Source organism: Semicossyphus pulcher, unplaced genomic scaffold (assembly GCF_022749685.1).
Source record: "Semicossyphus pulcher isolate SPU_LCO1_2020_fin unplaced genomic scaffold, fSemPul1.0.p SCAF_22, whole genome shotgun sequence".
Taxonomy (NCBI): Eukaryota; Metazoa; Chordata; class Actinopteri; order Labriformes; family Labridae; genus Semicossyphus; species Semicossyphus pulcher.
In genome coordinates, this window is record NW_027211696.1 from 18,210,420 (window position 1) to 18,223,159 (window position 12,740).

At 43.8% G+C, this 12,740-nt stretch overlaps 1 protein-coding gene across 2 annotated transcripts in view; it reads left to right on the forward strand.

The window, feature by feature from the left end:
• ap3b1a (adaptor related protein complex 3 subunit beta 1a) overlaps positions 1 to 12,740 on the forward strand; it is a 72,089-nt gene that overhangs the window by 38,933 nt on the left and 20,416 nt on the right. For both annotated transcript variants that reach the window (XM_069673073.1, XM_069673072.1), the window contains exons 21-22: positions 322 to 370; positions 2,427 to 2,530. In XM_069673073.1, the coding sequence (XP_069529174.1) occupies positions 322 to 370; positions 2,427 to 2,530 (153 nt within the window). The remainder of the gene's footprint in view (positions 1 to 321; positions 371 to 2,426; positions 2,531 to 12,740) is intronic.

Here is a 12,740-nt window from a genome sequence, read left to right on the forward strand (position 1 = left end):
AGGCCCCGGGGCAGACCCAGAACCTGCTGGAGGGATTGTATATCCCAACCTAGCCTGGGAACGCCTCGGGCCCTGGGGAGAGAGACGTCTTGGCTAACTTGCTTATTAGCCTGCTGCCGCCGCGACCCGGCCCCGAATAGGCGGAAGATAATGAATGAATGGATGGATGGTGCCGTATCTTGAAAGACACTGTCAGCATAACTGAAACATTTCATCCCCTTAATATCAAACAGTTTCAGTGCTTTTGTTTTGAGTCGCCATTTCCTGCCTGCTCCTCTCCTGTGTGTGTCGTCATGTTGCTGTGTTTGTTTGTTCTTTCAGGTGGAGGTGAAGTCCAAGAAGGAAGTGTCCTTACTGGATCTAGATGACTGTAAGTTTTCATTTTGTCATTGTAAATGTTAGTGAGGGCTAAAGGACTGTATATACGGCTGGGCCGGATTTCTCACTTCGCTTCAGGTGTGTCTGTTAAACACGGACGCAGACAACTTCTCTCCTTTTAAAGGCTTTAATGAGCTTGAGGCACAGTACAAACATGGGCTGTAAAGAAGTAAATAATATAAATCCAATCATATTATGGATATTACATATCCATATACCCACCTACATATGCACTTCAACATGTACATATGCACACGTCCATCTACTGTATACATGTGTGAAATAATAATGTCCTCAAAATACAAAAACGCTCATTAATGAGTTACTGCTAACAGACACGTGCCTCTAATTAGCTAGCTAACACAAGTTGCCCAGGTCACATGAGTGATTAACAATCTAACAGAACAAGGAATAGTAATTAAAGTTTCCAACTTACAGTTCTCAAGGTCGCACGCACACGTCACTTCAGTCCGTTAGCCAATCCAAAACAACCGTCCGCCTCCTCTCCTCCACGTGTCGCTCTCTGCACTCTGCGCAGTACGCTGTCACAGCTGATTGACGGTCTTTTGTACAGTGAATTATTATTATTATTAAGTTTACAGCTCCCTTTAACACATGCTGCATGTGTGAACGCCAACTTTTCACCCCAACTTTATGCAGACGTTTGCCTGCAAGCCTCCGAGTAAACTGCCCAGAGGATGAACTCCTGTTACTTCCTGTAAGCTCTACGCCTTGAAAACAGGTGAAACTCAGCGTCTGTTGGATATGTCGGTACAAACTTTTGGTACGTTCATGGTCCCTAAAGGAGGAATCTTACCCCACCAAAAGAGGGAAGGAGACCCTTTAACACATGCACTGTACTCCTGAACATTTCCCAACATGCAACAGGATGATTAAAAACAAAAGAGATTGAAGAAGAAGAAGGATCATTTAAAAGACGACAACAGCAAAGATGTCTGCAAATACAAACGATGAAGAGATTCGGGCTCTTCTGGCTGCGAGGGCCGACGCTAAAATTGTTCACCGGTTGCCGGGACCGCAGCGTGCTTTTTACTGCAGGTCGGGTATCTGACAACTTCAATGTTCTTTCTCCGCACCTAAACGAGCCACCAGAATAGAGCTTATAGGAGAGTTTATATTGGGCTTATGTTCAGGTGGGCAGAAACACAGATCCAAATGAATGCCAGTGTTGCTCTGTGTCTGCTGTTTTGTTACTTGGACAGTTTTTAACACATTCCTGCCCATTAGCCTTCTAATGCAGCGATAGGCAAAGAGTGACCTGCGGTACGAATCCAGCCTTCCAACAAAGATATGTTCACTGCAATTCCCTGCATGATATATTGTGATGTGTGCATATGCAATAGTCACACTGCAGGACGTGGGATATTTAAGCAAATTCAGTGGAACATGTTGGAACAAGCTTGTTTTCCATCATTAATATGCAGGAAAAGTTTGTTTGATATCACATGCAGCTCCTCATCAGAGCACAGAGTGAACTGACCGTTGAGCTGCAGGGTCTGTGTGTCACCTGCCTGTAAACCGTAAACAAGCACGCGACGTGACGCTGCTGCCGTCACAGATCATGTCGTCAGGACGATCGAGGCAGACGCTCCGATACGCTAGGTGTCTTGTGAGTGAGAGCATTCCCGTTTACAGTGACACCTGGTCCCGGTGCTCGTCCGCGCTGTGGCTACATAAACCGACCATTCACGGAGCGGACGTGCCGTGGAGGGTTTACTTTTAGCGGCTACACCTTTAGCACTAACGCATCCGCAGCCCACGAGTCTTGTTTGTATTTGTTTTATGAAGAACGTGTCGCTCCACCTGAACTCTCAACTCAACTCTGAACTAAGAGTGGTGAAAGTAGGAGGGGGGGATTTTGTTTTGTTAGAAGAAACTAGCCCTAAAAGTCCCCCATAATAAAATTATTGTTCGTTGTTTATATGTGCATAAAAACACACTGCATTTATCTCGTATAATTTCCTGTATTTTTTTTAAATCGCAAAAATTTCGCTCACTCAATTTACGTGTGTCTTTGCCTCCTTTAGTCTCCCCTGCTCCCACAAACGCACCAAAGTCTTCAGCCGTCTCTTCCAGCCTCCTCTCCGACCTGGAGGGCCTCTCTCTCTCCAACGTCTCCTCCAACATGCAGGTTAGTCGTAAACTTGTGTGTGTGTGTGTGTTTGCATTAGAAACACACACAGGCTGACACTTCCTCTATCAGCGTGTGCCGGGAGTCAATTGTTCCTGTGCGTCTGACACTGACAGAACAGCAGAGCGGCGTATGAGATGGTGAAATGAGCCTCTCTCCCTGGTGGAACATTTCTGCCTCAGACGCCAACTATTGACCTTTTCTGCCTTCTTATATTTATAGCCAGTCAGGACAGTCCGACTGCTCTCCCTGTTTCCTGTATCTCTTATAGTCTGTCTCTCTCACCCGCGCTGTCTTTTGCTCTTCCACACCCTTGAACTCTATTTCTGCGTCTCATCTAGAAGTCCACTCGCTCCGTTTCTCCCCTCTCTCTCTCTCTCTTATCTCTCTCCTCCTCTCTGTCACCTTCCATCTCTCTCTGTCAGATGTTGTGTCCCTCGTGTCTCGGTGTTGTGTATATCTGATGGTTGACCTTTCCTGGTGTGACGGCTCCTTTCTCTCCTCTGTGTGTGAGCGGCTCTGCACGTCTGTGTGTTTTGTGTCTCGTCTCTTCCCCCCCGGGAGGAAAATGTCCAGACCTTTCTTTCTGCTGCTGCTGCTGTGTCTGTTTTGTGTCTCGATGGCGAGTCTGTGTGTGTCTATTTAATCACTAAACTGATGTAGTATATCTTTGTCTTTGATATGTTCAGCATTGATGATACGTGTTTTTACGATGTAACTGACTTGAACTTGATTTATTCGTGCTGTAAATAGATTACTCGACAGATTAATCGTGTGATATTTAAAGATTATAATGTGAGAGAACTGTGAGAAATGTCCATCACAATCTTTAAGTTGCTTAATCTATCCAAACAACAGGCTAAACCCCAAAACATTCAGTTACAATAAATTAATTTAAGATAATTTCGATAATTTTAAGATAAGATTTTATCTTTATTAATCCCGAGGGAAATTTTAGTGCCAGAAAGCTCCCAAAATACAGTACAAAATTAATGAAATAGAAAAAACACGTGTACGGGTTAATGTAAAAGAGACCGTGCCTAATACAATAACAATATGACAGCAGTCGTCTACAAAAGTAAGCAGGAAGTAATGGTGGCAATTAAATTGACAGTTAAAAAGAAGTCAAACTTCTGTTTCACATTATGAATTGAAGATTCAAGAACGTGATTGTACATAATGATTAAGGAAAGGTTTGTTTTCTGCAGATCATCTTGTCCATTCATCATCAAAGAGATAGTACTAAATGTGAATTAAATTTTTGCCTCTACGATATTCAGAAAGAGGAAAAGCTGCAAAAAGAGACGAAGATCTCAGTTTCGTTCTCTTTGGCGCCACCTATGGTGACAAACTGTAATTGCGGGAGCACCCTTCCCAGATATCCAGACAGTGCTGCATGTGTGACGTCCACGGTTGGCTCCGGTTGTAACTCTTGATTTTCCTGGCTGACGGTCGCTTTCCTTTTCAGACTGTTTGCTTCATCTGAGCGTCGAGTTTGTTTCTTCTTCTTTGTATTTTCACTTCTTGTTGAAGTTGTATCTGTAGTCATCCATCTTTTCTTTGTTTGTTCAGCCATAGTAGATTACTGTTTACTCGCAACACTTGCAGAGAGCGGAAAAGCAGCCGCTTAGCTCCGCCTACCCTCTCTGGCAGACCAACCACTGGTGGCTGATGGAAAACGTGTCACTAACTGGGCAGCGCTTGTCATTTTTTCTGCTGAAGTCGCCACAGACACCCAGTCTGTAATACTGCAAATGCAAAGGCTTTCATCAGTGGGCCATAGGCTCGATCACCATTGTGTTACCTCATTCGGCGATAGATAGAGACTCAACTGACATTTATTTATGTGAAAATCTTCCAGATTATTACTTTAAATTTGAGGTCTGAACCTCAGCACGTTCTGTCGTACATATATCAAATAACTCCTGTCCTGGCCAAGACAGGCATCAGCACAGTTACACCGACACAGACCTAAAACGCAACTTATAACAATTCAAAATAAAAACATAGAAAAAGTTACAGACTCATTAGATAGATAAAAACTTTCAGCCACATTCAAAACATCTTCAGCCTCATGCGCTTGCATCCAAGTCAGTTAAAATCAATGCAATGTTTGAATGCATGTGCAATGTGCAGCTTTAAGTCAGTGAGCTTTAGGCACAGCATAAGTAAGAAGGAGTTTATTAACAATACAATGATAGTCTTTAACTTCATGTTAAAGATGTGTAGTGGGTTCTCTTAGTCTGTGTTAACTTGTAATGTAACGAACCTGCTGCATCCGTCTGCACAGCCTCCACACTGTCCCAGCTCTTTAAGCTTTGTGGTTTGTTCCTCTATATTCTGAGTCTGCCCGTCAGTCCTGCCCGCCTGTCAGTCAGTATGATTGACAGCTGCTCTCAGGCCAGCGTTTATGCATTCTTGTTAGCCGCTCTCTCCTCCTCCTCAGGTGAAGGCCATGGAGTAATAGAGAATAGAAATGCAGATTAGAACAGGGAACTTTTTGCACATCAACATCTGATTTAGAGTCAATTCTATGCATAAATACATGATGGGCATCGGGATTCATAGACAAGGGTAAATAACCTCACCTTTATTCACACACACCCCTCCCTGTGCATGCACACACTTACATATCAGCTCGCTCACACACACACACACACACACACACACGCTAGCCCCGGTGTCATTTCTATTTCTCAGCAATCTGCCCACAGAGGCAGCGAGTCTGTCTCAGCTGAGCGCTCGGGCCCTTTTAGAGAATTACTGCATGGTTATCAAAGGCATTTAGATTAACCCCGGTCACTGTCTTTGACCCACCTCCTCTTCTGTCTCCTCCTCCTCCTCCTCACTTTCTGCATGCTGCCGCTCCCTCTAATAACATTTTGACATTAGGATCTCTCACAAATGCCTCTTAAATCCCCCCCACACACCCTCCCACCCCGCCCCAAACCTCTTCCGACCGCTGTCCGTGTGTGCGGCGGGGCGGCTGAGGCTGATAACTTTTCATTCATAATTAGCAGTCGGCGAATGGGGCTGCGTTGGGGGGAAATTGAACTGTCAGCGGCGGGGCGCAGGGCGTTTGACCCCATCACGCCCAGAGGGGGCCATCATAATTTGTTCATTTGGTGTCCATCAGGCGGGCGCCAGCTCTCCCCCTCCTCCTCCCCCGTCTCCCTCCTCACCCCTCTGACCTCCCCGTAGTGGGCGCTCTGGGTTCACGTCTAATTATGAATCAGCAGAAGGACCCCGAGCGCCACGAATATAGCAGCCGCTGCCCTGCAAACCTCCCGCTGCCACTCAAACTGCGGAGATTGCCTCTTAAATAGGAATAAATGCCCACACAGACAGAGGCAGGCAGTGCAGCGGCCGGCGCAGCTACAGGACAGTTTGGGAAATGTTTTAATGCAGCTGTTGGAGCGTTTCTTTTCCCATTAGCTTGTTTTACAGACGATGTGAGGACAAGTTTTGTCTTTGTGTAAAAGTATTTCATCCACTCTCTCCGCCTTATTTTGTCCGTCTAGTTTGTCCTTTTTCTAAAGTGTCAGATCACGTGTTCGCATCGTTTCCTGCAACAGCTGAGACTTCTGTCTCAACAAAAGACTTCTAATTACTGTAAGCTAATGATCACAAATTATGCCGTATCCAGGCCTACATGACAACATCTCCGTTGTAATATGCAGCTTGTTTTGATCTGTGAGGGAGGGAGTGTTAAGAAGTAAAACTACTATAATACTTGATCACATTCAGGATGTTTTCTATGGGATTCAGATCTGGATTATGACACGTAGAGAGAGATGCTGATTTAAAGGAGAAGTTCTGTATTTTTAAACCTCGGCTCTTTTACAAATTTGGGTGTTGAAATGTCTCATAGGAACAAAAACATTTGGAATCGGTCCAGTGGATGTCCTCCGCCGTAGCCGCGATCACGGCATTGTGGCTGCAACTTAATCCCCTGGGGCAATTGCGCCTGATCTAAGTACTTAAGGTGCTTGTTTTTGCCCCTGACAGGCTCAGGTTGTTACTCCAGGGGTCCGACAACATCACGGAAATGATCCCTACAAAGATCGTCCTTTTTTTTATAGAGTCAGATCCTTTTTGTGCCACCAGAAACAGAAGTCTCACTCAAGGAGAAGTCTCGCTCTGAAATCCCGCGTGAGTTTTAGTTGGAGAGAGGATTTGTTTACGTAGAGGGCTTTAAAAGCCATGGCCATGAGTACTGAGCTGATTTCGATGAAGAAGATGCATTTGAGTTTAATGACCGTCCCTTTTTATTTGAGCCGGAGGAAACGGACGAAGAGCTCATAGAAATTGAGGAGAGAGAGAGAGAGAGAGAGAGAGAAGGGGCAACAGGCAGAGGAGGATGAAACAAATACGCTAACCTGCGCTTCCTGTACACCAACACAACAATCTCTAACAAATCCTCTCTGCAACTCACGTTTCCACCGTCCTGTTCAGGTCACATCTCACCACCCGCGGGATTTCAGAGCGAGACTTCACCTTGAGCGAGACTTCTGTTTCTGGTTGCACAAAAAAGGATCTGACTTTTTAAAAAAAGGACGATCTTTGTAGGGATCATGTCCGTGATGTTGTCGGACACCTGGAGTAACAACCTGAGCCTGTCGGGGGCAAAAACAAACACTTTTAGTGGACATACTTTTATCGGGCGCAGTTGCCCCTGGATTATGTTGCAGCCATTGCGGCCGTATCTACTGGACCGATTCCAAAAGTTTTTGGAACCAGGTTTAAAGATACCGAACTTCTCCTTTAAGGAACGTTTGGAGCGGTCTCAAGTCTAATTATTTTAGGACTTGTGCATGACTGGTATCTTTAAAATTAAGCTCCTGCAGTTCTCCAATTTACCCTCAAGGCTGCACGCACCTTCTTTATGGAAACACTAAAGTTGACGATCAATTGATTAATTGAGGCGGCATTGTGCATCCCTTCTTCTATTAAACATTGTGCTAATACACAGAATCTGTTAGCGGTTTCTTTATAATACTTCACAACTACATGAAGGACAATGCAGCTGCTGAATAACACTCCTCCATTAAATCTAATGTTCTTTAATGGAAAATTTCTAAAATTAATTATTTCTGAATTTACTGACAAATTGGCGTAAATGAAGTAACCTCTGTCTGCACGCGCGGGAGAGACTTCCTGTTACATTAAAGTAGTTTAAGACGGCTGTAGTAACATTTATTTAATTCAATTTGCAGCCAAGGTCTTTGTGACGTCCCTCGATTAATTGTCATCTCCAGACTGAGGGGAACAATTAGGCCCTAAAGTCAAACACATGTCCCTTACCTTAATCCTCACAACTCCTGTCGAGCGTAATGAAATCCTGTCCCTGCTGTCTGAAAACACAAATGGATTTTCAATATACGCCCATACGTCTCTCTGCGCCTCTACACTTTCTTCTAAATTGGCCTTCTCTTCCTTTTCTTCGTCTGCACGCAGCACAAGGCTACCCGGCTCCGGTTAGCACCCCTTCTTTTTTGAATATGTCAGCGGGATTTTCAGGTCATTTGCCAGAGAGGATGCTGGGAGCGTGGCGTCCGGGCTCTGAAGGTGACTGCTGTCTGTGTCATCCATCACAGGAGCTTCCTTTAAGTTGATGCATAATAGAGCCTCTCAATCAACTTCCTCCCTCATTGTCACCTCCCTCCTTCCTGTCCGGGGCGGAGAACGCGAGCCAAAGCCCAAAGACAAAAAAAAAACCAACCTGCCAGAGAAGTCAAGGTTACATCCCTCTCCTTCTCTTATTTACACTTGAGGTGTTATGGGCTTGTGCTGCGTAACAAGGCAACAATGGATGGACGGGTGACGGGGCTTGTGTGGGCACTGGTGTCAGGCTTTAACTGTCCACTGTGTCAAATTGGTGATAATAAGCGGTTTGAAGCCCGTGTCCTGTCTCCGTTGCTCCCTCCCGAGGCGACAGACAGGACCTTGAAGCAGGATGTGTCTGTCAGGGAGGTAAATCTCTGTTGTGATGGGGTGGCAAACATTATGGCCCGGCTTTATCGACACCGACTGCTCTGACACATCCAAAAGTGGCCCAATAAATTTGCAGGCTGGCGGTGGCGTGACGGGCGCCTGTGAGGGCGCAGCGGCGTTACGGCACAGCGACAAATGTTTGTTTGACCTCCTTCACAGGCGCTCGGGCGGTCTGGGCACGAGAGACGCCGCTGCTCTGTCAAGGGGACTGAGAGATGGCGTTGTGTTCGGAGCGTTTATTCTGCGTCTTGTTTGGCAGGTTATTGTTTTGAGATGTTTTATATATTGGGGCTAAAGCTGAGCGCCCGAGCTTCTACACCTCTGTGGACGTCTGTGAAAACAGGTCACAAACACGCTTCCCTTCCTTCACTGACACAAAGGAACAGGTGTGATGTCTTGTGTCACACAAAGAGCATAAACAGAGTACTTATTATGTCTGTGTGAGGGGAGAAAGTGGCTTTTAACCTGAGCTGAAAGGTACAATCACAACAAGCCGGTTGTAGCCGCTTTACATGCCTCCCTGCTTGTTTTAAGGATTGATTGTAAGACCTTATTGATAACCAATCAATAATAACCTGGCTCTATAAGTAAAGTTTATCATTCTATCATAAATCAGAGCAAGAGTTGGTTTAATACTAATTAATATTTAAAACAAAGAACAGGAATTACTAGCTTTTATAGTGTTTGAAAGATAACAGCCTTTAACAGGCCGTGAAGGTTTTACTAAAGATGCTTTTGAGATGCATTTTGGGAAATGTAGGATCTTGTGTTTTTGAGGCTTGGCTTGTACAAGGAATAAGAAATCATGATGGTTCGTATTTTGACCAGTGTTTATGCAGCAGGTTGGTGTGTGTGGAATTAATTCAAAATAAACTACAGTGCCGATTTTATTTCTAACAAAGGCACATTATGTTATTTCTCACGCTGTGGGGTCTCAATATCAGAACAATAATAAATGTTGTCGTTTGTTGATGTTGTGAAGCAGCGTGGGATCATGGGAGTTTTGTTAAACCTTATCTGCTGGCGCCACTCAGGAAGAAACTTTCACAGAAGAAGTAATGTGTTAAAGTTTTATCCATGCTATGTGAAGTCAGGTTTATTCACGTGGAGGCCGACTTTCTTCCTTCCGTGTAACATCTGAAGTTAGAACAACCAGAGGGGAAATCAGTCCCTCCAGGATGTCTCGGGCTTTTACTGTGATTGTTGCATAACCAAAATTATCTTAAGACACTTTACAAAAAGAGCAGGTCTGTTACCGTACTCTGTTATTTAGAGAGAGACCCAACATGAATCACCATGAGCCGCACATTTGGCAGCAGTGGCAGAAACCTTGAGCAGAACCAGACTCATGTTGAACAGCCGTCTGCCTCGACTGGATGGGCCGAAAAGTGGGATAGAAGGAGCTGCAGGATAAAGACAGGCAAAGAGAGCAACAACAACAACAACAGATATTACACACTTGTGTTTAAAATGTCAGTAATAATGGTACAAATGTGTAAAATTAGCAAGAACGGCACAGTGATGATGAAAGGCTGATCATAATAATTGTAACAGTTTGAAGTCAACAGGTCTGTTGTTAGCATTAGCAACTATAATATGAGGAAGTCTGATTATATTGAGGATAGCAGTTTGATTCAAGCAGCTTTAAGATGAACATTAATAATTATAATAATGATAATATAAGGAAGATAAATAGTTGTAGCAGGTGGTCTGCCGCAACGATCCCCGGAAACCTACGAGACAAGGGAGCTCATGAGAGGAGGCAAATGGGATACGACACCACGGATACGGGACCAGATGAAATGCTCTTTGATTAATTCACTGGGTTGAATATTGCTGGAAACATTTGGGATAACTGAAGTACTCAACTCAAATATATAACATCGGTCTCGCCTTATTTCTTTGACACATCAGTGCAGAAATGTTACATTGTCGTCCTTAAGACTTAAGACCAAAATGTATTAAAAACACACTAAAGTCGCTTTACGGAGACAAAGACTTAAGATGAGACAGGTAGAGCAAATTGTATGCATAAAGAAATTCAGAAGTTTTTATTGTCCATATGAGGGTCAGTTGTTTAAAGCTGGAGAGGCAGCACTCGTTAGTTGGATAGATTCACACAAGCTTTATCCTCTAACAATAGCAACAATAAAAGAACCTCACCTTAAAGAATGTCTCTAATAAACTCCAATAAATAAAAGAATAAGTTAACAGGATGGATGAGACTCTCAGGCTTTCAAAGTTACTATTAGTGCATTTAAAAACAGCACTGATAAATGATCGTACCAGGATGTTAGATATAGTTTTTGATGGTTAATGATGATTTATTTCTAGATACTTTCCTTACTCCTCATCCACTCGTCTTCACCTCGCCTCACCCGTCACATGACAAGTCTGAGGACGCCTCGCACATCTCTGACCCGAGCCGGCGCACGCTGGCAGCACGTCCTGCTTCAATAAAACAACCCCCACCGACACCACACCATGAAGCCCACTGTGTTTCTCCATATCACGTTATCAGTCACTTTCAATTAGCTTAATTAGCTAACTGGATCTGCTTTTATACCGACGGTTCTTGTTTTTTTATACGATGCTGCTGTTTTTACCGTCCTCTTTGACACTCTTCAACTTCCTGAGCGTTACATTTATTGATTTATTATCTCTCCGAGGCAGGATGGCATGAATGTCTCAGTGCATGAATACGTTGAGGTGCATCCTCTGAAAAGGCTGTATCCTTCCTAGTGATTAATTAGTCCTGTCACTTGACACAGACTGACCCTATTTAACCTTTATTGAAGATTGAAGAAGAAACTACTTAAAGTTGTTGTACTTTTGTCTGACTTTGTGTTGATGACGATCCAGCAGAAGTATGTCTGAAGTTTATCACATTTATGTGCATAATCTCATGTTTGAAAGCACCTTATTTAACATGATTGTATCAGTCAAACATTTTCTCATGACACTCGTTTAAGTCTAATTCTAGATGTCAAAACGAGCCAAAACAAACAAGCTGGGACAAGTACAATATTTAGATACTTGTCTGTAGGGCGGCAACTAACGATGGTCGACTATTCTTTGGTTATTGAAACGATTAATCGACTAATCGCATAATGAATTACACAATTACTTAATGGCTTCTTTTAGATATCAGCTTTTTTTTGGCTACTACTGACAGAAAAGTCAATATCAAGTTTTTGTCCATTTACCCAGTGAGCACGACCGGGATTTCAACGTTGACATTCAGTTGAAAACAGGGTGAAATCAGGTCTGAACGTCGCAACATCAACGTGTCAGAAACACATTTTTGTTTCATAATTTTGTTGATTTTTTCATTTTATAAATGAAAGAGCGACAGAAGGGAGGATTGTAGCGACGTTTCTCCAAAATCATTTTGCAGCGGTGGGTAAAATCCGGTCCACACAAGGACGTCATTTCAGCGCAATTTATTGTTCATACAAAAATCTTAAACACTTCATGGGCTGTGTAAAGTTAACAAGAAGGATTAGAGACATCGTAAAGGGAGCAGTTTTAAACATTCACGGAAGAATAAAAAAGAACACTGGGCATGTGCAGGTACGACCTGCAGGTGACGACCCCTGGATGCTGGAGTACTTCGTTAATACCTGACGGACAAGAATTTGTAAGAAAATGCTGGCGGGGCAGCGGGTATGAGCGCCTGATCCGAGTATAGCGATCCTGGGATGGACTCCAACTTCATCCATGTTTTTTTAAATGTTGAAAACGTTGGCAAGCGTGATGCACTGCTCACTTGTACAGTCGTTTTAGCCGCTATGCGACTTGAAAATTGCCGTTAATGTGTGTGAATGTGTGATGAATCATGTGACAGAAGCAGGTGAAGTCTGCTCTAAACATAAACGTTTAATAAACGTCTTCAAATAGTCGGTGAAAAAACTTTTGAACCAGTTTTGAACGTCTTTTCAACGGGGGCCATAGTCGTCTGCTCTCTAGGTAAAACTAAGGACAGACAAAGTGCTGATATAAACAATATATCCCGTGATAACAAGGTCCGCTTTACAAATCCTGCAGGCGATCCTTTTCTTTGCAGCGTAAAGGGTGAAACACTCGCAGACTTTACAAGATTTAGGACGCGATGATGTTGCATTGACCGCCGGCATGTTGCTATGTTTTGCTTCATGGTTGCTGTTTTGCGTGCTCAACTCTCAGCCGAGATAGTAAGGATGTGAGGTGGCTCAGC